The 25,033-nt window shown below is 42.4% G+C and overlaps 1 protein-coding gene across 1 annotated transcript in view; it reads left to right on the top strand.

The window, feature by feature from the left end:
* The window catches only part of AHI1 (Abelson helper integration site 1), a 2,471,520-nt gene that overhangs the window by 2,440,582 nt on the left and 5,905 nt on the right, over window positions 1-25,033 (top strand). The window contains exons 18-19 of the mRNA XM_044087109.1: window positions 13,753-13,804; window positions 13,894-14,006. Coding sequence (XP_043943044.1) covers window positions 13,753-13,804; window positions 13,894-14,006 — 165 coding nt within the window. The remainder of the gene's footprint in view (window positions 1-13,752; window positions 13,805-13,893; window positions 14,007-25,033) is intronic.

Below are 25,033 nucleotides of genomic sequence, written 5' to 3'. Positions count from 1 at the left end.
TATCATCAAATATAACTCCCCCTACTATCACTAGGGAACAGGTCCTTAATGCTCTCCCTCAGACCAAGAACACAGCATCAATGGGCCCAGACAATATCCCAGAATGCCTTCTAAATAGCATGAAACATGACCTATCAGGGCCTCTGGAATTACTATTTAACTGTAGCCTCCAAACAGGCTTCATGCCTCATGAATGGAGAAATGCAACAGTCATCCCTCTGTACAAAGGTGGGCCATCTACAGACCCATAAGTCTCACTAGTCCTATATGTAAAGCCATGGAAAGAGTTATCATGGAGATGATCAACAGAGATATAGTAAACCTCCAGACACTGGACCCACCCCAGTTTGGTTTCGTAAAGGGCAGATTATGCCTACTCAACCTGGTGGACTTCTTAGAGAAGGTTACCAAATTAATGGATGAGGGCAAAGTCATTCACACTGCCAACCTTGACCTGGCCAAGGCATTTCACACAATACCCCACTTGGGCATTGTTGACAAACTGAAGAGGTTAGGTACAAACCCCTATGTCATCCGGTGGATAGCCAACTGGCTCACAAACAGGACCCTGGAAGTTAGAATTGGGGAGTCCACCTCTACAAAGAGGCCAGTCACAAGTGAAGTCCCTCAGGGATCAGTCCTTGGACTGCTTCTTTTTGGCATTTACTTCTCAGAAGTCAAGCCAATGTCAGTGGTCTCTGGCTGACTAAATTTGAAGATGATTGCAAATTCGGAGCTGTCATTGAATCTCACACTGTCACAAATGTTCTCCTGGAGGGGCTGACACAGACAAACAACTGGTGTCAGAGTCATGGACTAAAACTAAATGCCAAGAAATGCATAACAGTATCCTTTGGGAAGTCATTCATCCCTGGTAACTATTATATTGACAACACACCCCTTAGAGTTGACCCAATAGTCAGGAACTTAGGTACACACATAGATAGTAATCTAGCCTTTGATCATCACATGTCTACAGTGGTGAGGGGTTCATTCTATTTTGTGCAACTTATACACAAAGGTATGGCAACTAAGTACAAGGAAGTCATTGTTCCACTATATTCAGCATTCATCAGACATATCCTTGAATACAGTGCCCCCTTTGGTATGTACCTATCCAGGCATATCCAACAACTGGAACGTCCACAGAGGTTCCTCACTAAAAGAATGCAGGGCATAAGTAATATGTCCTATGCAGGCTGTCTCAAAGCCCTATCTCTGTATTATGTCTCCTACAGGTTTTTGAGGGGAGATCTATGCCTGGCATACAGGGCATTGTCAGACACCCCTCTGATAGACCTCCTGCATATTCACAAAACAAACAGTACCAGAATTACCCATTCTAAAGACTTAAACCTCGCCCGTGATATAAATAGGACCTGCTGGAGAGAGAGGTATGTATGACAGAGACTACCCCATCTATGGAACAGGCTCCCCATCCATGTGAAGCAGAGTTCCTCCCTAATCCAATTCAAGTGCAACTTGGACAATTGGATGGGAAACCAGAAATTCATCCCTGGTTTGGCACCTACGTCTCTGATGCAAACAGGTAACCTGTAAGTGGTTCATCTCCCAGGCCCATGCTCACACTTATCAAGGGTATCAGAATTGTTAGCCTTGTAAACACCTATGAACCTATAAGATAAGAATATTTAATTGATTTACTCTGCTTGTACTTTCTTTGTATAGTGGTAGCTACTGTTTTTGAGCATTTTTAAAGCATTTATTTAATTTTGTGGCAGAAATCATCATTTCTGTGTTGGCTTTTTTTTTAGTTCTTTTTGCCTCCAGATTGCCTTGCAGAGGGACAGATTAGCCAGGGATTTACTTGGTTTGTAGTGGTTTGCTGTTTAATCTGCAATTGAGATGCACTTTTGCTTTGGTTTTACATTAAGAAAGTCCAGGATCATCTGTCTTGTGGCAGAAAGTGTTTATCTGTTATCTCTGAGTTGGGAAGCACTCCAGGGAGCTCAAACTCTGGTTGTTTATTGGCCAGAGGGCATAGTAGTCCGTTTTCAAGCTTTTTTTCTCTGATATAAACCAGGCGAGTTTGCATGGAGCTGTCCAGCATGCAGCAGCAACAGCAGTTAGCAGTGACCTGTTTATTAGCAGATGCCTAGATAGTCAAATTTCTCTGTATAATTAGGATTAGGTACAAAACTTGTTAAACCCCAGAAACTACTTTTCACACAACCAGTTGGTCATTAAAGAAAATAACACAGTATGCAAAAAATGTAAATACACAACTTCCCTGAAGGCAAACATTTTGCATACAAACGAGGATGTCAAGGATACCAACACTACATCCCTCACACATACCACTCACCACACACAAAGCTTGTCTTATGCTGAAGCACTTAAACGACATCTTCCTAAATATCAAAGGCCTCAAAAACAGCTAGTTGTAATGCTGCTCTTCAGCCATCGCTGAAACACTCACCAAAAGAAACACCAGATGCTGGCACTTCCTGAAGCCACAAGTACTGCCTATATGGCCTCCTGTAACATCCCCTTTTGCCTCCTGAACAGTGTAAAACTTGATCTATCAGGACCACTTGAGGTACTCTTCAACTACAGCCTCAAAACAGGCCATGTTCCAAGTAAATGGAGGACTGCAACAGTCATTCCGCTCCACAAGGGTGAATCATTGAAACTGATAAACAACGACATTGACAACCTACAGACACTGGACCCATCCCAGTTTGACTTTGTTATGAGAAGGCTGTGCCTACTTAACCTGGTAGTGTCTTTGAGAGGGCCACTTAGGCAAAACAGTACATACTGCATAGTTTAACCTGGCCAAGACATTTAATACAATACCTCACTCAGGCATTGTCGACAAGCTGTCTAACCTAGGCATAAATCCCTGTATAACTCATTTGATTGCTGACTGTCTTACGGACAGGGCCAAAGAAGTCAGGATCTGTAAGACCACCAACACCAAGAGGCTGATCACCAATGGAGTACCCCAGGCTCTGTGCTGGATTGCACCTGTTTGGCATCTACTTTCCAGAAGTCAAGGTTAATGTTCAAGGCCTCTAGCTTGCCAAGTTTGTAGATGACTGTAAATTGGGAGCTATTATAAGTTCATAGGTATATACTACACTAATGACCACAAATGTGTCCTACAAATTATATGTTTTAGACATTTATATAGGGGTGATTGTTGATTGCAGCATGATTTACTGACTGCCTCTGTCCATCAGAGATGTGGGTGACAAACCAGGGGTTAATTTTTTATTTTCCATCCAATAGTCCAAGTTATACTTAAATAGGGTTAGGGAGGGACTTTGTTTCACATGGATGGATGGATGGGCAGGCTGTTCCAGAGAAAGGGAATTCTCTGAGGTACATATCTGTCTCTCCAACATGTCCTATTTATGTTGCAAGCAAAATGTAGGTGTTTAGATCTAGTAGATGTTCTTCATGTTTCACTGTTGCAGTCATTACATTTGGGTAATCTGCTGGCAGGTTGTCCTCAGTTGGCCTGATTAACAAAGCCTTGTGTCCTGCGTCGGTTGCTGTCCCTTCTTCCATGACATCAGGTCGTCAGGGGTATAAAACATGCATCCGACTCCATTACATCAGTCTTTCTTGCCGCACGGTGCCCGAAGCAGAAGCAGTTCGCAAGTGCCGGTCGGCTGACTCCTGAAATTTTCGTTTTCGAGTTAAAGAACTGAAGTCTTCAACTAAAAAGCTAGGTACCCCATTGGGGAAACTTTTTCTTGCTCCTTACCGATGTCAGTAAAAGTTAATAACTTTTAATCCACACCCTGCAAACATTCTGTCTAGATACTAGAGCCCTTCAATGGTTTCAATCCTGCACACTCTGCAAACATTCTGTCTAGATACTAGAGCCCTTTTATGGTTTCAATCCTACCTGAATAGTCGACAGCAGGCTGTCCTCTGGCAGAATAAACTCTCTAACCTTCTACCTAACACCCTTGGAGTACCACAAGGCTCTATACTAGGGCCTTTGCTTTTCTCCATCTTCATTAACAACCTTTATACTGTCATCCCAAAAGTCAGCTGTATCCAATATGCTGATGACTCTACTCTGATTTGCTCGGCCACATCTCCAGTAGAGTTATGGCCAGCTACCCAGACCACCTTTAATACAATAGAAAACTGGCTTTCTGAACGTCATCTGATCCTAAATCCCAAAAAAACTAAAATGCTGTTATTTTCACCAACAAGTAGGTCTACCGCTTTCACCTTTACCATAAATTCAAATGATGGCACAATAATCTCCCCTGACTCCTCTACAAAACTATTAGGTGTCATCATAGATAATAATATAAAATTTGACCTACATGTTAACCAAACTATCAAAACCACCAATAAAAAAAGGGTCACTTTATGGAAAAAAGTCTTCCTAACCCCTCCAGCTAAAATTGCCATAGCTCACTCTCACCTTCTTTCAACCCTTCTGTATGCATCCCCTCTACTCTCGAATTTAAACAAGACTGTCCTTAACAAACTCTCAATTTGCTACAACCACATTTCCAGGTTTGCCACTGGGCTGCCTTTTAGGACACATCATTGCATCAGTCTATATCAGCTTGGGTGGCTTGAACTACCCAGCCTAATCCAGTATAACCAACTGATTATGGTCTATAAAATCCTCTGTAATCCAGACAATACTCCTGCACTTAAAAATATTATCACCCCCTATAACAATCCTAGACCACTTCGACCCTCTAACAAACTACTAATTCAGACTAACAAAATTAATAACGCAGCCGGTGACTCTCTCTTTGCAAACTCTGTAAGTAGATCCTGGAACACTCTTCCAGCTGATATTACCTTACTTTCCACCTTAGGTCAATTTAAAACTAGACTCAAACAACATTTGTCACTTAACTGGCTTTGTCAATGTATCAAGCCTGGCTAACTCTTTCTAGAATGTGTAAAAATCTTTTAACCAGTTTACTGTGTAATTTAATTTAATCCTGATTTATGCTTGGGATTAACTCTAACCTGTGGAACTTGTTTAACTTGCTTACTTACTTATGTTGTTGTGTCTCTCGGCTTTTCCTGGTTAGGGGTCGCCACAGCGGAACTCTGGTCCACTAATGATTGGTAGTTGATTTTTACGTGCCGACTTTACTTATGTAATCTCTGTAAATAGTCTGTTTGTAATATGTAATGCTGGTATTATGTAATGCTGTATCTGATTACCCTTGGAGCTTTTCTCACCTGGTCTCTGCTGAAAATGGACATGCATCCAGTCGGACTTTCCCGGTCAACAAATGTAAAATAAATAAAAATAAAAAATAATAGTTGTATTACTTGTAGGAAGCAAATACCTCATAAGGATTTCCATTTGTACTTTATTCCTTGCCTAGGCTGTGACCACGACATACCTTGTTGTCAGTTTTGTGCTTTATTTAATCAGCGCACTATCCGTCGTCGGTACATTTTTGCTTCTAAATATTTTGGTTCTCGGTTTAATTAGGTTCATAGGTAGATACTAGGCTATCGGCCCTGGGGCCTATACAAGCCCAGTCAAAATGGTATCCTGGCTTTTGCCACCCAAGAAAATTATTTTCCTGTGCCACTGTTGAGCAGAGCCATAGAGGTGATCCCCTGGGGTGAATTTCCTATTTCCTATCCAATCATCAAGATTTTTCTTGAAGAGTGCTAATGAGGAGCTTTGTTTGATATAGACAGGTAGTTTATTCCAGAGTATGGGAAGTCTCTGGGACAGGAATCTATCCCTCCGGCATGTTCTGTTTATTGTGGTGACAAGCTTTAGGTCCCTAGAGTGTGTAGCTTGGAGGGATTGGGATTTCTTTAAGTGGAGCATGTCCAACAGCTCTGGGTTTGACATAGCTTTGTATGTTAGGCAGAGATCACCTCTGAGTAGACGATATGTGACGGAGTAAAGCTGGAGTTTTTTTAGACGGTCTGCGTAGGGCATTTGTTTGAGGCCAGTAATCCTCTTTGTGAGGTATTTCTGCAGCCTTTCCAGTTGTTGTAGATGTCTTGTGAGGTACATACCAAAAGGGGTGTTGTACTCTATAATGGGTCTAATGAGTGATGAGTAGAGGGGAACAATGACCTCTTTTTTTCTGGATGAGAAACCTTTTGTGATGAGGTGTACCATGTAGAAGGATTTCCTGACTACTGTGGAATGTGATTATCAAAGGAGAGACTACTGTCCACCTGTGTCCCAAGGTCTCTTATCACTCTTTTGGTGTTAAGTATACTACCACCTATATTGTAGTTCATGGGTACAGAGTTTTTACCAAAGGGGATGACAGTGCACTTTTTGGCATTAAGCTTGAGGCCATGGCTTTGACACCAGGCATCTGTCTCAGTGAGTCCCTTTTGTAGGATGTCCACATCATTAGGAGTTCCGATTATGGCTCCTAGTTTGCAGTCATCTGCGAACTTCGTTAGCCAAAGACCCTCTGTGTTAGCCTGTACATCAGAGAAGTACATACTAAATAGGAGAAGACCCAGGACTGAACCCTGTGGTACTCCATTTGTCACTGGTCTGAAGTCGGATTTGGAGTCTGCTACATTCACAGTGTGGGTTCTGTCAGTGAGCCAGTTGGCAACCCATCTTGTGACATAGGGATTTATACCTAGTTTAGTGAGTTTATCTATAATTATAGAGTGGGGGATGGTGTTGAATGCCTTGGCAAGATCTAGATAGGCTATGTGAACCACCTTACCCTTGTCTACGGCTTTGGTGACTGCTTCAAAGAAGTCTATCAGGTTTAGGAGACATGATCTGCCTTTTACAAACCCAAACTGGGTGGGGTCCAGAGCTTGGAGATTACCAATGTCTTTGTTTGTAAGTTCCATGATGATACGTTCCATGGCCTTGTAGACCAGACTCATCAGGCTAATGGGGCGGTAGTTCCCGGGGTCTGTGGTGGCTGCCCCCTTGTGATGTCGGTTAGCAATCCGACTACCAGAATACTGAAAAAATGCAAAGGAAAAGACAGAGGCAGGCCGCTGAGGTCCAAAACTGCTGATGATGCTTCTCCTAAGCCAGTCGCCAGTTCGTCAGTACTCAGTGAGGAGCTTTCGCAGCCCCTTATACTCACTACTTCTGATTCGCAGGCCTCCACTGAGACCCATTTGGAATCCAGTATGCTGCAAGATGCTTCACCTATGGAACCCACGGATGTCTCTACCTTGGATGGTCTGGAGCCGCTGTGCAGGCACTGGCTTCTGAGGGTGTATTCAGGCCTACAGATTTGTATATTAAACTGACACCACCTTCAATATTAAGACCAAAATCTCGCTCTATGTCTAAAATACCGAAGCCCAGGCCGCATGTTCAGGCCCCTATGCCTAAAAAACAAATGATCAAAATGGCTGAAGATTTATTTTCTCTAATCAGGGGTAGTCAACCCCCCTTCTAAGAGGCCTAGGGCTGAACTTGACTATGAATCTTCTGAACAGGACTCTGTTTCTTCTGACTTTTCTAATGACCAGGATTTGTGCATACCTACTTATGAAGATCTGATGCCGAGGATTCCACTCCTTCTGCTTCTCCCCCTGAGGATTTTTCTTTTGGGGAAACTTTACATACCTTATGGGAGCATTTCCACTGGGAAAATCAGGATACCTCCTGTACTAGGCATTGTTGATGATGTGTTTTCAGAATCCAGTATGGCCCCTGATTCTCTGCCTCCGGCCCCTTGTAAGCCAGACAGATACTACAGGGTTCCTGACTCCCACAAATTCCTTTTCAAAAATCCTGTTGCGAACCCTGAAATCATTTCTCAGGGGCCCAAGGGCATTAAGGCTTCTTCTGCTAAAAATCCTACCCCTTCTGATAGAGACTCCAGGGCGCTGGATAGGTGGGGTAAAAAGGTTTATACTTCTGCAACCTTGGCAATCAGGGCTGTAAACTGTCAGTTCCATATGCTAAAATATCAGCAGCATATCATGGGACTGCTTAAACAGAAAATTATGTTGATTTCTGACTGTGTGGAAAATAAAGATTTACAGGATTTATTGCACTCAGCTGAACAAGTTGGAAAACATACTTTGATTCTTTAGAGGCCTCTTGCAGGGCTGCTGTTACTGGGTCTGTGCTTAGAAGGCATGCTTGGCTTACGGAGCAATCTCTGCGTGATCATGTTAAAGCAAAATTGTTGGATGCTCCTTTGCAGCAGGACCGTTTGTTTGGCAATAAGACTGAAGAAGTTCTAAATAAGATGGAAGATAAAGCTAAATCTATGCAAACTGTGAAAGGTTTCTTACAAGTACAACCTCCAAGATTTAGTAGGCACTGGCCTACTAAGAACTGGTCCTTTCTAGTTCCTTCCAGAGCCACTCAGGCCAAACCAAGACATTCCAAAAGCACCAGGTTTCAGTCCCAAGGGACTTTCAGAACAAAGCAGTGGGGTGCCTCCTCTTCCAAATCTGGAAACAAGACACCTCCCTATGGTAAACAGTCTCAATGACTTTCTTTTAGAATTACCAAGCACTTACCTTTTAGCCGCCCCTTTGGGGGGAAAACTGGCACTTCATGCAAAAATCTGGCAATTTATAACCCAGGACAAATGGGTTTTAAATATAGTGTCCCAGGGATACAGATTTAATTTCCACACATTGTCAACTCTAAGCGGATGGCCAGACCTGCCCCCAAATCAGTGGGCAGAGGCTCAGAAACAAGTACTTTCCTTTTTAAACATGGGGCTATTCAAATAGTACCAGAAGAGGAAAAGGGACAGAGTTTCTATTCCAGACTTTTCTTGGTAGCCAGAAAAGACAAATCATGGCGCCCAATTCTGGACCTGTCTACTCTAAACACCTTTCTGGACATTCCAAAATTCAAGATGCTGACTCTTCACCAGTTACTATCTATGCTAGGCAAAGATGCCTGGTTGGCATCTCTAGATCTAAAAGAGGCTTACCTGCATATCCCAATCAGGGAATCTTGCAGAAGATACTTCCGCTTCAAAGCAGGTTAAGTGCATTATCAGTTCTCTGCACTGCCCTTTGGCTTATCTACTGCACCCAGGGTCTTTACAAAGTGCCTGGCTCCAGAAATTGCATTTTGCAGGCAAAGAAATATTCAAATATATCCATACCTGGACGACTGTCTAATTCAGGCAGAAAACAAGGCCATTCTTCTAAAACATCTGGCGTTTGTAAAAAGGGTTCTAACTTGTCTAGGGTACACCATAAACGAAAAGAAATCAGAACTAGTACCTTCTCAAAAAATTACATTCCTGGGTGCAAACTTGAATACAACTGCCCAGATGGCTTACCGTATGCCAGAAAAGCAAATTCAGTTGGTGACTTACTTCAAACAGTTGGCCACAAAAACCGTGCTATCTGCAAGACAAATACTGCAAGCCTTGGGGTTCATGACCACCTGCATTCTGCTAATTCCATATGCAAGACTGCATATGAGGAAACTTCAGTTGTACCTAAAAGGTTTATGGAGTCAACATTGTCACAGCTTGGAAGCAATGATTCCTGTCATACCTTGCCTGCAACTAGAGTTCCTATGGTGGGCAGAGGCCTGCCACCAAAACAAGGGACTGCCATTCACACCACCCACTGCCGCCCCAACCCTAACTACAGACTCATCAAACTATGCATGGGGGGCTCATCTGGCAGGGAAATGCATTCAGAGCAAATGGAGCCCGAATCAAATGCACCTTCATATCAATCAAAAAGAAATGCTAGCTGTTCAGAATGCACTGACAGCCTTCAAGGACTACCTTTATCCAGGGCAACTAATGGTAAAGACGGACAACACCACAGTCATGTGGTACATAAACAAGCAGGGGGGTACACATTCCTGCCTCCTCTGCAGACAAGCCATGACATTGTGGAACACGGCCTTGAGCTATCAAGAACAACTACAAGCTCAATTCCTACCAGGAAAGCTGAATATTTTGGCAGGCGAACTAAGCAGAAATCTCATGGACCCACACGAATTGAAACTGGAACCATGGATTTTCAAAATGTTGACATGCAAATGGGGGAGCCCAGACATAGATCTCTTTGCCTCACCCCTGAGACAAAATTTGCACAAGAACCCCTCACAAAAAATCCTGGAAAGTGGATGCTCTGTCCTTCAACTGGGAAAACCTATCAGTCTATGCCTTTCCCCCTCTGCCTTTGCTCTCCAAAGTTCTACTAAAAGTCAAACAGGACAAACCAAAAATAGTTTTGCTTGCTCCAGACTGGCCTCGCCAACACTGGTACCCACTCCTACACAGTCTGTTACAAATTTCTCCATGGCACCTGCCTCGGACACCTTTCTTACTGCCTCAGCAGAACAACCACATTCTGCACCTTCAGCTCCAGACATTGAATCTTGCATCTTGGCTAATTACTTAAATTCCCTCAGCAAACCTGTGATGGATGTCATTTTGGAGGCGAGAACACCTAGTACTAGAAAATCTTATGCTGACAAATGGAAAAGATTCTGTGCCTGGAATCAATCTCAAGGGATGAGCACAGCAGTGCCCAATTTACCTCAGATTTTGCAATACTTAACTGAGATGCTTCACAAGGGCCTATCGTTTTCTTCCATAAAAATCCATGCCTCAGCCGTTTCAGCTGATTACAACACAGAACCCCCCCCCCTCTTCTCTCATCCTCTGCTAAAGCAGTATCTCAGAGTGGCCAAAAACTTAAGGCCACCCAGGAGAGCTCCAACCCCTGCCTGGGACCTTAACTTTGTATTGGAGAAACTCACTCTACCTCCTTTCGAGCCAGCTGCTACTGCAGACTTAAAATTTCTTTCATGGAAAACAGACTTCCTTTTAGCAATCACTTTGGCTAGAAGGATTTCTGAATTACATGCCCTTATGGCAGTGGAGCCTTTCATCATCTTTCATGCAGACAGGGTGTCACTCAGGACCAACCTATCCTTCATGCCCAAGGTGGTATCCAGTGTGGCTCTTAATCAGTCCATTCATTTGCCAGCTTTCTTTCCCAATCCACAGAACAAAGGGGAGCGGATTCTGCATTCATTGGATGTACACAGACAATTTCAATTTTACTTGGACAGGACTAAATCTCGAAGAAAATCTGAATAACTGCTGATAGCATTTGCTGCAGGGGCAGAGGAAAAAGCTATTTCAAAGCAAACCATTTCTAAATGGATATGCCATTGTATTCATTTTTTGCTATAAGCACTATGAAAAACCTATCCCCCAGGGGATCAGATCCCATTCCACCAGGGCTGCATCTACTTCTACAGCCTTTCTCAGAGGTGTTCCTACCAGGGGATATTCTAGAAGCTGCTACCTGGAGTTCAGTTCATACTTTCAACAAGCGCTATCATTTACCAATTTTCTCTAAATCCAGAGCTGGCTTTGCCACTGCTGTTTTGCAGGGCCTTATAGCCGGTCCTAATACTGTATAAATCCATCCTCCCAACTTTAGCTTTGGGAATCTACCCAAATGTAATGACTGCAACAATGAAACATGAAGAACATAGTACAGTTGTGTACACTAACCATAAATGTAGATGTTAGAGTGTATTCACTGTCGCAGTCCTTAATACCCTCCCTCCAGCCCCCTGTTTTTTCTCTTACTATGCCTCTTCTTTATTTTACTACACTTAAAAGCCTTTTTGGTGTATTTGCTTTTGTTTGGAGGTATATATTTTTGTGTTTTAAATTATTTATATATTTTGCTCCCCATTTGGGGGGCACTTGACATCTGGGGCAAGAAAAACTGATGTAATGGAGTCGGCTGCATGTTTTATACCCCTGACGACCTGACGCCATAGAAGAAGGGACAACAACCGATGCAGGACCCAAGACTTTTGTTAATCAGGCCAACTGAGGGAAACCTGCCAACAGATTACCCAAATGTAATGACTGCAACAGTGAATACACTCAGACATCTACATTTATGGTAAGTGTACACAACTGTACTTTCTGATGCAGTTTGTTTTGCAGATGTACAAAAGGTTCATCAGAGTGGGACTAACATCTTGAAAGAGGGTTTATCACAGACAAATAACTGGTGCTAAAGCTATGGCCTAAATCTGAATGCCAAAAATGCTTTACTATGGCCTTTGGGAAACTGTCAACCCAAGTCCATCCATTGATAAGACACTCCTAAGAGGGGGACCCAGTAGTAAGAGAACTGGGAAAATAGGTAGATAGCAGTCTGGCATTTGACCAAAACATAGCTGAGATAGTAAGAAAATCATTGTGTGTCCACCAGCTTATAGATAAGGGCATGGCATCCACATCCGAGGAAGTTACAGTACCACCGTACTCGACACTTATCAGACCTGTCATAGAGTAAATGCCCCCTTTCGCATGCACTTAGCCAGACACTTGCAACATTTGGAATGCCCACAAAGGTTTCTCACCAGGAGAATTCAGAACATGAATACCCTGTGCTGCACTGATTGTCTAAAGGCTGTGTCTCTATATTCAGTCTCCTACAGGCTGCTCACAGGGGATCTTTGCCTGGCTTACAGGGCTTCCTAAGACCCAATCCTGATGAATCAGAAACATTAGACCCAGGGATATGAGCTTCACTTGTGACATAAACAAAACATGTTGGAGAAACAGGTATGTGTCCCAAAGGATCCCCAAAGGATCCCCATGCTGTGCAATAGGCTCCCCATCCATGTAAAAGTGTTCATCCTTGTCCCTTTTCAAACGAAACCTCGACAACTGGATGAGAAATCATAAATTTCCGCATGGTCTGGCCAATATGTCTCTTATGAACAGAGGTCATAAGCAAGAAAAGTATTATCCTAACACATATACTTTAGTTACCTCCCTACTAACATGCCCCCCCCCCCCATACAAACACACATGATACTCTGAATACATATTGTTTGGAGAGTGGAGTTAGGCTTGTAAGGGCCGTAATGATCATTAGCCTAGGAACAACATATAAACCTGTAATGTTCTTGTATACAGTTAACTGCAAAATATATGTGCATTACAATTTTCCTGTTTATTACAAAATGCTAATCGATGTGCACCTTTGTTACCATTCATAGTCTGTGAGATATTGGTACATTGCTGTATTTTGTTAACCATGCCATTTGTTTTTTTCCAGGGTATACTTCCTAGTAGCCAGTTTGGTGTGTAAAGACTACTTTAACTTTCCTAAAAAGAACTTGTTGGTATTATTGCTGTCTTTAACACCTTTAGAGCATCAGATGAGAACTGAGTAGGACTTCCATTGTAATGTAGGTAGGGTGTGATTAACAGGCACAACAGAGGACTAAAGCCACATACACCTGGGGATGACTAACTAAGGAAAACAAAAATCAGGCAAGGGAATTGATATCTATCCATGGCTGTTTCCTGTTCACAAAATGATGTCCTGCAGCAGTGATCTTGTTATTAAAGACATCTACTTTTATGGTCAGTACTGTACTGTCTGCTCAGAAAAACCATTTAGGAAGTAAGTACACCCTCCTGCTTCCTCTGTGCTGGACTTGCTTCCACTTTGGAATACCAGTATTACCTGAACCTTTCCCATAATCTAGATCATTGTGCTATGTATATTATTATTTTGATTTTACAGTGTATCAGGTATTACACGTTTTAACTGTTACTTGGATAGCGTCAACATCTAACAGTATTTTTTGCTACCTTTGTGATGGTCAATCCGGCATAGCTGCGCAGTTTGATGATTCCTAAACTTATTAAGAGCTTAATCACATGTCAAATGCATGTATTAAGTAGAGGAGTCAGTTTGACTAAGATACTGCTGTTTTGACCCGAGTTGGTTTACCTGCATTTTCATTTATGTACTTATTCATGTTATTCTTTCTAGGATTTAACATCACACAGTGTATCTAGAATGGAGCTGCTTTATGACAGACCAGGTAAAAATATTGTGATTTATGAACAGCTTGGGGGGGATTAAGTCTGCCTTAATTAATTCATTGGTTCTTTCTGATTTTTGCAATTATAGTCACATCAACAATGTTGGATTTGCCAAGAGAGTCCAGTGTTAACAATCCTGTAAGTATCAGATGCTTGCACTTCATTGAACATCGTCATAACAAGTTGTGCTCCCACTGTCACGTTTGTTTTTGTCACTAAAGCAAGTTATTAAAAATTGTAAGGCTTGCATTGTGCAAGAGATTAAGACTTATCGTAGTATCTGACAATGGAGTCATTACATGCATATTTGCAGAACTGTAAGTAGCTACCACAGAATTCTTCTCTGATATCATTTTATTGACTTGTGTAACAAGTATAGATACTGAGCAGAGGATTACATGAAATAAGTTGCATTTTTGAATACACAAAATTTTCAAATATTATAAAAATATATCTCTAATACAATCTACTTTGCAACTAGATACATTATTTACAATAATGTTGCTAAGTTGATCGTGAGTGAGGAATAGGCCGATAAATCATTCACGATATATAATTCTGGGACATAAAAATCTTTCTTTGTTAATTCTTTATCTGTGTCACGGAAAAAGTATATTTGTAGTAACTAGTCTCTAGTAGTCAAATACGCCTGAAATAGAGTTAATCTATTATCAAATAAATAAGATATTTTCAAAAAGTAACTTCCACAAATTCTGGTAGTAGATGCGTTTCTTAGGATTAATTATAATTAATTTTTGAGATGATATGTAGGTTGTGGCCATTGTTTGGAAACCTTTCCACGACAGCTTGGTGCGATCTAACCAGTTTTTGGTTATGTATAATTTAATAAGTGAGCATATATGAGCATATATTAACATATGCATTTGTAGTTTGTTGAGTTTTAGATCTGTGATATGAAGAATTGCTCATTTCCAACATAGGGTTGATTTATGATACCCCATCTTTTCTAGTTGTATCTTAAGAGAGTCCCACAAATTCTGAGAGTACCTGCAAAACCATAGAACGTGTAGGAGATCTGTCTGTGGATAAGGACACCATTTACAAGCCGGAGAAGATTTAGGATTATATTTATTTAGAATAGTGAGTGTGTAATACACATTATTATTAATCATCAATTGTGTACCTATTAGTTTTTTTAAAAGGGGAAGAATTGGTAGTGGAATTGATGTTCTTTTGAAATTATGTTTCCCCTATTATCCCAGTAGTTAGAGAATAGTAGTGTGTCTTCGTAAATGAAAGACCTAACAAGTTTGTATGTGTTTGAGATTACTTTCTTTTTGCTTGCAAGGAATCCAAAAATTTCTGAGAGCCTTATCAGGTCTTTCTCATTAACAGATGACTCCCCAATTATTGCTGGAACCATCTCCCTAATCTGTCTTAAAATGATGTATTTTTTGCTAACCTTTAAGGTGTCTCGTAATTCTTGTGATGTTTTATCTCTGTTTATATGTCCCAAACTTTGCAATCCTTGATTTGTGGGTATTCCAGTAGATTTAACATCTTATTATTTATTTTGATATTTGGATTCAAATGGAGGGGTTGAAGAAGGGATAAGGCCTTGTCAAGTTTTAGGGTTTTCATCCATTCCTGAAAGTTCTTTACACGGACTACTAAAATACCATTAAGTCTGAGGTTCCTAATATTAGTTGAAGTTATGTAGGGTATGGCTTTGGGGTTGACTTTACTGCAAAGCGTATGTTGGTGCCAGATTTTGACCCATATTGGTGACCAATGTTCACTGTGCTTTGAAAAATTGGATATTAAAGTAAGTCTGTGTGCATTAGTTATTTTATAGTAGAGCTGTAGGTCTGGTAGGTCCAACCCCCCCCTTTCTCTTTAGGACACATTAACTTTGCGTACTTAATTCGGACAGATTTAGGATGCTGTATGAATCTGGCTAGTTCCTTATTTATTTTATGACAAAAGTGGTATGGTATCACTGACATTGTAGCATTAAAGTGATATAATAATTTTGGTAAGACATTCATTTTAATGATTGCCACTTTTGACATTATAGATAGTTTTAATAGCTTCCATCTGTCTAGATCTTGTGTAATATTATTCCATGCTTTAAGCACATTATTTTGTAGCATGGATAAATGATTATGTTCATAATTTATTCCAAGATATTTAATGGAATAGACTGTTTTAAAGAGGGAGTCTGCAAAATAGCCTTCTTTATGGTTTAAGGGGTTGATGGGAAATATATGTGATTTTCTCTGACTGACTTAGTAATTTAAAACTTGTACATATTTGTTTGTTGATGTCATAATTTTCTTAAGATCTGTAACAGGGTGTTAGAAGTAAATATTTAAGCTGTCCACGAATGCAGATAATATTATTTTGGAGTTGAGTACTTTTGGGATTGAGTGAAAGGTTCTTTGCGAGATGTGAAGGAAGAAAGGTTCAATGCAGAGGTGAAATAAAAGCGGCGAGAGTGGGCATCCCTGTCTTGTCCCGTTAGTTATTTTAATTGGACTTGACAAGGCTTTATTAATATATAAATATGTTTGCAAATTATTATATAAAGTTTTTATAAGACTGATGAAGTCTTTCGGGATATCAAAATAGGATAATGTTGTAAATAAAAAGTTCCAACTTACCCTGTTGAATGCTTTGCACGTTCCTAGACTAAGGTATATCTAGGACTTTTTTCCTTCTTAGTGAGTTGGATCATAGAGTCTAAGGATAGGGTATTATCCCATGTATGTCTGTTAGCCATGAATCCAGACTGTTCCTGAGAGATAATAGATGGCATGATCTTCTTTAGTCTTTCTGCAAGAAGGTAGGTTAGTATACTGTTGTCTACATTCATCAGAACAATCTGTCTATAATTGTGGAGATTGACTCTGTCAATTTTATTTTTTGGAATCAGTATTGTTTTGGAGCTATTTAAGTGGGGATCATTTATCCCATTATTTCTAATGTAATTAAATACCTTTAAAAGTATTAAACAAATGAGCAGACCCTCACGGTGCACAGTAAAGCTCTCGGACTATAGAACCAAAAAAACAACTTTAATACAAAATAAAATAAAATAAACGATCTACATAAACATTAAAACCAATACATTTTTGTTTAGATAACTTCCTCAGATATGGGTATGAGACTCAATTAACTCCTTTTATACTAAAACAGCCATCAATCTAATAACGACATAATTGATTAACTAAAACAGTATGACGATGAAAGAGATTATATTATACTGATTCATATTGGTTCTACTCTTTGAGAGCTTTATTGTGCGCCATGAGGGTCCGTTCATTTGTTTAATAGTGCAACTTTTGGACTTTTGGCTACTTTGACCTTTAAAAGAGATCCTCAGATTAAATGTCTTATAAAGTTCTGATGTATATCCATCAGAACCCGGTGCTTTGCCTGACTTTAAGTTTTTGATTGTCTCAATTATTTCTTGTTGTTTAACTGAGGCTGATAAGAGATTTGCTTGGGTAGCTGTAATTTTGGGAAATTCAAGATTTTTTAAAACGTTTCAGCTTCATACTTCATAGGTTGGTACTAGGCTATCGGCCCTAGGGCCTACACAAGCCTAGCCATAACAATTCCCTGGCTATTTCTTCCCACAATATTTAATTCCCTGGACCCCTGTCTAGCAGGGTAAATTTCCTATCTCCCATCCAGTCATCAAGGTTCCTTTTAAAGAGGGCCAAGGAGGCATTCTGCTTGACATGTATGGGTAGTCTATTCCAGAGTATGGGGAGTCTCTGGGTCAGGAACCTATCCCTCCAGTATGTGTTGTTCATTGTGATGACAAGGTTTAGGTCCTTAGTGTGTGTGGCTCTGATGGATTGGGAAAACAAAATCCGTGTATCACACCTAAATTGTTGCACATTATGAAAACTCATGAACCCATGACAAGGTCTGACATAATTGAAAAGAAGGACTCAATAACACAGACAAGCATGCAGCAAACCACCAAATGAAAACCAGGACAAGGCTTACTACATCACATTGCATAGCAAATATCTGCTGCTTATCCAAAATTCTAGAGAAAATTGTATATGACCAAGTACTGAAATATATGCTTTTGTGACATATTATCAGATAAACAACATAAATTGCAGCCAAAATTCAGTACCATAACAGCCATCAGCTTTCTTACCAATCAAATGCTTACAAATATGGAACAAGGTAATTTATCAGGTGCTTATTTATTGACCTAACATGGGCACGTGAAACTGTGGACCATTCTGTTTTACTTCAAACATTCTCAAACTGCAGCTTTTCAGACAGTGCCCTGTATTGGTCCTCCAACTATCCCCATAACATAATCTTTGTAGAATCTATCAAGAATACCTGCAGTAGCTGCAACCTCCTCTGCAAAGACCTTTCATAAGGTTCTGTTCTAGATTCACCGCTTTTCTCCTTAATCGTCATCATTAACTCATCATGGGATGTGCCACAAATAAGTTTTTTTACTTTATGCAGATGATTCTGTGATCATTAAACTCCACAAATCTTTTTGAGCCTTAAATAAGCATGCTCTAATCAGACATAAACAGTTTATGGAACTTACTTATAACTAACACATACAAAGTACTGCAATACTCTTTGGAACTCCATAAATACTTAGTACAGGATATGAACGTCATATAGACAACCCCATGGACACACCACTGCCATGATCTCACATTAATAATACCTAAGAGTAGTACTAGACAAAACTGTCTCCTTCTAGTTCCAAGCAGAAACTCAAAACTGATCAAGTGCTAACACAGTTTAAAGGTTTCTTATAAAATAGCACATCTTTTAACCAAAGAGGTAATCATTAGCCCTCAATGTGTTTCTCCCAAGGTTAGAGTTTGCTTTGTCAGTTACAGTACTACATTCTCCCCAAACCCAGGCCTCTTACAAACTGCAAAATCTAATTTTATAATTGTATACGTCTCTCCTCATCTACAAAATGTAATTGTCTAATTATAGGCAGAGCAAAGTGGCTCCCAGTAACACCCAGGGCCTCATTCCCACTTAACTCCCTTTATTTCCGATGATGCAATGACTCCTACTGCCCGCTATTAAACAGCAAGTTCCAGGTAATATATCCCACCTATTATTTACATAACCAAGAAGGCCCGACTACTCTACATAACTCCTGTAGTCTATATTCTATTGAAAAAGCCTTTTCTAAATTGCTCCAGGATATTCTTCCTCATGAAATTAAAAAAAAAAAAAAACTGAATTTTCAGGGAAAAAATATTACTTAAATTTAAATGTACATGCTTCGCTGCTCCATGCTAATTATATGGCTTTTGTCCTGATTGATCATAGTAGTTGACTTTTGTTCACATGACTCCTCCTTAGATGACTAAGCAAAAATATTGTGTGTGTGTGTGTGTGTGTGTGTGTACGCGTGCATATATATAGGTTCAAAAAGCATTGAAGCTTCCCTGACCTGGAATCGAACCCGGGCCATGGCGGTGAGAGTGCCGAATCCTAACCACTAGACCACCTGGGACTCCCCTACTTAGAGGTTTGTTGAGTGTTCATATTATAGATTTCCTTAAATATTTCTATAATTTGTTCATCTGTTTTGAATATTCTGTCCTGATACTGTAGAAGAGTTATTCTAGAAGCTTCTTGTTTATTATCTATTATTCTTGCAAGCGTTCTGGATGAGACTTGTGCACCTTCAGAATTTTTGGCTATATATTTTAATTCTTGTATTGAGTAATTTTGTTGATGCAAATCGAACAATTTGTTTTGTATTTTGCTTACTTGTTTTTCCAAGTCAGGGTCTTGGGTTGTTTGTAATTTCCTTTCCAGGTCTTTACGTTCCTTGATTAGGTGGTTCTCCTTTTGTTTCCCCACTTTCTGGAAGTAGGATGATTTTTAAATCAGGAATCCTCTAATTGCTGCTTTACATGCCGCCCATTGTATATCAAGGGGAATATCAGTATTGTTAAGGTTACTATCGAAATCTGCTAGAATATCAGAAATATTTTTAACGACCTCAGATTTAAGAAGAATTTTATTATTTAGGGACCAATTGCATCTGCTGTGTCTAGATGTCGGCAGTGTGTCAGTGCAATTAATATCTATCATAATTTTTGAATGATCCGATAGATGTCTAGGTTCACTAGAGTATTTTAGCTTCCCTCTTGCGTATTCTTCAGAGATTAAGAAAAGGTCTAGTCGAGCCCAAGAGTTATGGCATTTGGAGTAGTAAGTATAATAATTGTCTTTCTGTGAGTCTTCCCTAAAGGAGACAGGGTCAAGGAGGAGGAAGTCAGAGACTAGGTCAGCTAAAGCAAGTGAAGATTGGTGATTGTACTTGTTTGATTTATTTGCGTGATCAGTGTGAGGATTTATCACTGTGTTCCAATCCTCCCCATTATGAAATAATGATCTGTAAATTCACATAGTAGGTTGTGGATTTTAGAGATAAAGTTTTGTTGGTTCGAGCATGGCCATATATGTTAAGGAATAAAGCTGGTTTCGATAGGTTAGGATTCAGTGTTGTAAAGTAACACCATCTGCCATTTATATTGGACTTAAAGTCAGATGTTAAGTTGTCAAACTCGCCTTCATTCTTGCTGGATGGGTTCGGAGCCGATCCTTGGCTCCGACTCGGCACTTGCTAAGCTCGAGAACTCATTTTACCAGCTCGAGGCAACCCTATATCCCATGATGCAAGGCGTGACTACCCCAGATCTCGTTTGCCGCTTCGCGAAGAGGTCTCCTTTTTACCAGCTCAGGTAAAGCTTCAATTTGCATAAGATTAGTCAGGGTTTTTTCTCCCTTATCTTCCTATTTGTCATTTATTGGGTATATTTTTATACTTATAGCTAATCTCCTACCCTATATTCCCCTTCTTTTACGTCAGGATTTATTTCCTTTCTTCAGGCCTTTAGCCTCCCTCTCAGTTAATTCCTGTCAGGTTAGTGTTGTGCGTTTTTTGTGGGTTAACTGTGTGACTGTTGTGTGTCTGTGTATTTTTGGACATAATTATGTCTAAAGAAGTGAAGGTCTCAGGCTTCAAGAAGTGTGACTCGTGCTGTCAGAAAATGTCTCTGACAGACGGTCACACTTCTTGTGTGTACTGCCTGGGGCCTTTACACCTGCAGGACTCCTGTGCTATTTGTCACTCCTTTAGCCAGAGAGTCCTGCAGGAACGAAGAAACAAACTGATTCTTCGTGGCTTGTTAAAGCCAGAGGGTTCTCCGACCAAGGCTGGGTCGGTTAAGCCCTCTAAGCCATCTAAGGCCCAGGCCGTAGTTCTCAAGCCTTCGGCTGTGGCTCCGACTCCTTCAGAGTCGAGATCGGCTCCGGCCGGAGCCGATCTTTCCACTTTGGAGGTTGTAGTGTCGGCTCCGTCTGGCTCCGATACACAAATACCCATTACTTTTTCGGCTCCGGCTGGAGCCGACGTGTCTTTATCCAGTATTGGAGCCGATAAGTCTTCGGCTCCATCTGGAGCCGAGGGGTCGTCGGCTCCGATGGCTCCATCCAGGAAGAGATCTCGGTCTCCTTCCTGGAGTCGATCGCTCGCCCGGGATCTCCTCTTCTGTCGGAGAGCCATCGGAGCCGATCTTCAAGATCTTCCAGGCTGTCAGACCACGATTTAGAGAGGGTGGTAAGCAGACTGTTGAAGTCACAGGCACTAGCCCAAATGCTCCATAGCCCGTCTCAACAGACGACTGCTATTTCTCATCCCCCTGAACTTCCTCCTCCGACTCTCCTTCAGAGTTCGGAGCCGGAGCTTCTCGGAACGGTGACCGTGGGTGCGCCGGAGCCGATACTTCCCCTTTCGGCTCCGACTTCTTCGGCTCCGATCTCCTCCATGAGACCTTCTTTGCAGGGATCCGGTCGTCGGTTCTCCCTTGTCGGCTCCAAGGGGGCGAGTGGCATCGGACCCTTGTCCGACCCTGCTCTCCCTCTTGGAGCTTCGGCATTGGTGAGCTCGGCACCGACATCGGCTTCGGAGCCTTCTTTTTCGGTGGGGCTGGGGATTCCTGTTTCTTCGGAGCGGGATTCTTCTGGCCTCCCTGGGAGAGGAGCCTTCGAGGTGATGAGGAGTGTCCTAGCCCCTGAGCTAGGTCAACGGTCTATTCCTTTAGCTCCTCCATCTTCGGTACCTATTGATGTCTCTTGCCAGTCTCTTGCTCCCGGACCCAGAGATCCATCACCCCAGGTTTCCCCATTTGGAAGAACTTCCTCTTCCGAGGTTTCTCCTGATCCTGCAGCAGAACCCCCGCGTAAGAGGACGTGTAAGAGGAAGCACACAGACTCCCCTGAGTCTACTACATCAGATACCGACTTAGATGAGTCGGAGGGCACCCCATGGTCCCCCTCTGAGGATGTCTCCTTGTCAGACATCCTGGAACTCCTTAAGCAGAGGGGGAACTGGCCTTCCATTGACCTCTCCGAGGATGAGTCGGTATACCTGGAGGCTTTTGGATCTCGACCCTCCACCTCCTGGGTGTCTCCGCCTTTCGACCCACTCATGCAAGTCGTGGCTCGGAAGGCGTGGGCAGCCCCGGATTCTGTGGAACCAGTTCCTAGGAGGCCCTCCAAATTCATCACAGCCCCTTCAGACAAACAGTTTCTTTCTAAGGGCATCCCTGTTGATGCTATGGTGCTGGCGGCGGCCACCAAGAAGGAACTTGCTGATCCTTCTGTGCCTGTCCATCCTCCTAACAAGGATTCTAGGACCATGGATAGGTACGGCAAGCAGATGTTTTCATCAGCGACCTTTACTATGCGTTCGCTGAACTACCTTTGTCACTTTACCAGACTTCAGAGAGACATTCTCAAGGAACTAGGTGAAGTGGTTCAGGATCCTTCAGCGACTGGGGCTCAGGAAAAGATTGCCTCACAGCTAGGAATCCTCAATTCTTTGACTAACTCCTCCATGCGGCTCATTTCTTATACAGCCGATGGAGCGAGTAGGGCCGCAGGCACAGGAGTGGCACTTAGGCATCAGGTCTGGATGCGGCTTTGTAATTTTGCAGACCCTTTTAAGGCGTCCTTCACCAATACCCCCTTTGATGGTTCGGCTTTGTTCGGACCTCAGGTGAAGGATATATTGACCAGATGTGAACAAGACGGCGGCAAGACCCTTTCTGCCGTGGGAGTCCATTTCTCCACCCCTTCAAGACCCTATCCAAAGGGTCAGAAGGGAGGGAAAATGTGGTTCTGTAAATCTCAAGGAGTCACGCAGGACACACGTGGTCAGTTTACCCCCAGAGGCAGAGGGGGTAATAATAATAGACGCCGCCCTAGGGGCAGAGGGGGTCCGCAGAATCAGGGTAGCAGGGAGCCTCTCCCTGATAAACCCTTCCAGCATCCCTGAGGTGTTGCCCGACTGTCCACCCTTGGAGGCAGTCGGGGGAAGATTGTCGCTGTACCCAATAGCCTGGCGTTCCCTCTCTCAAGACAAATGGGTACAGTCGATCATATCCGAGGGCTACAATATCCCTTTCGAGAGGTATCCCATTCCTCATCAATCCCTTCCAGACATCTCACCCGGTCTAAGGGAATTGGCAAAGCAGGAGGTATCAAAGCTCCTAGCAAAAACAGCCGTCCAAATAGTGCCAGCAGACCAAGTAGGATCCGGCATTTACTCAAGATTCTTTTTGGTCCCCAAAAGGACGGGAGATTGGAGACCAATTTTAGACCTCAGCAAACTAAACAAGTTTATCAAGAAGGCAAGGTTCCGGATGGTCACGCTTCAGTCCATTCTACCCTTTTTGGGCAAGGACAACTGGATGTGCTCAATAGACCTTCAGGATGCGTACTATCATATAAAGATTCACAGGCGCTCCAGAAGGTTTCTCCGCTTTCGGCTGGGGTCCAGTCATTTTCAATTCAGAGCCCTGCCCTTTGGCCTCACTACAGCCCCCAGAGTGTTTACCAAATGTATGGCAGTGGTTTACGGCTCATCTGAGACGTCAAGGATTCCAGGTGTTTCCGTATCTAGACGACTGGCTCCTCTCCGCCACCACCAGGCATCAACTTCTCAAGGCCAGAGACTACACTCTGCAAACCTGCAAACAATTGGGGATTTCAATAAACTTCGAAAAATCTTCTCTGTCGCCTTGCCAATCTATTACCTTTATAGGCGCAGAATTAAACACCGTCAGTTTGTCAGCCAGACTCACAAAACAAAGAATTCTGGACATTCAGAAGTATGTTCGGATCATATTACTCAGCAAGAAGATCAGAGCCAAATTTGTCTTGAAGGTTCTGGGTCTTATGGCTGCGGCCATTGTTCTACTGCCATTAGCCCGCTTCCACATGCGTCTTCTGCAGTGGATGTTGTTCGCTCAGTGGTCATTCCAGCAGCTCCCCATGAGTCACGAGATTTTTGTCACACAGTCGTGCAAGAGTCATCTAACCTGGTGGATGTCTTCTCCTCTGCTCCATCAGGGCCGACTGTTTGTTCCCCCAGTTCCGGTTGCCACAGTCACTTCGGATGCCTCTCTGATCGGGTGGGGGGGGCATTATCAGAGCAGGATGGTCCATGGGACTTGGCAACCCATAGAATACCATCTGCACATAAATGTCCTAGAGAACAGAGCAGTGCTTTTAACATTGCAAGCCCTCAGCGACTTTCTTCCCTTAGGGACTATTGCAGTTCAGACGGACAACATGTCTGTAGTCTGGTATATCAACAAGCAGGGCGGGACCAGGTCCTACCCACTGTGTCGAGAAGCTCTCAGACTTTGGCAATGGGCAATCTCCTCTCATCGTTTTCTGATAGCAACGCATATCCCCGGGAGATCCAACCTCTTAGCGGACAGACTGAGCAGAGCTATTCTCATGCCACACGAGTGGTCTCTCAAGCAATCGGTAGTGGACGAGATTTTTCAGAAGTGGGGCTTCCCTTCCTGCGACCTTTTTGCTACACCCCAAAACAGCAAATGCCCGGACTTCTTCACCCTCTTTCCTCTACCAGGCCATTCCCCGAGAGACTCTCTAACCCAGGATTGGCCCCGGGGACTTCTGTATGCCTTTCCTCCATTTCCACTGATACCACAAGTTATTCAGAAAGCTACCGTATTGAGAGCCAAGTTGATCCTCATTGCCCCTTACTGGCCTCGACAAATTTGGTTTCCGTCCCTGCATCGTCATCTCCTGGCGCAGCCTTGGCATCTGGACCCAGTTCCAGATCTTCTGACCCACCAGTCAGGTCAGCCGCACCGGGCCATTCATTCTCTCAACCTCACTGCTTGGTTGCTCCACTTCCT

This window comes from Protopterus annectens, chromosome 1.part1 (assembly GCF_019279795.1).
Source record: "Protopterus annectens isolate FY-2018-M chromosome 1.part1, PAN1.0, whole genome shotgun sequence".
Taxonomy (NCBI): domain Eukaryota; kingdom Metazoa; phylum Chordata; order Ceratodontiformes; family Protopteridae; genus Protopterus; species Protopterus annectens.
The sequence above is the reverse complement of the archived record's forward strand: the minus strand, read 5'-3'. Positions and strand labels throughout refer to the sequence as shown.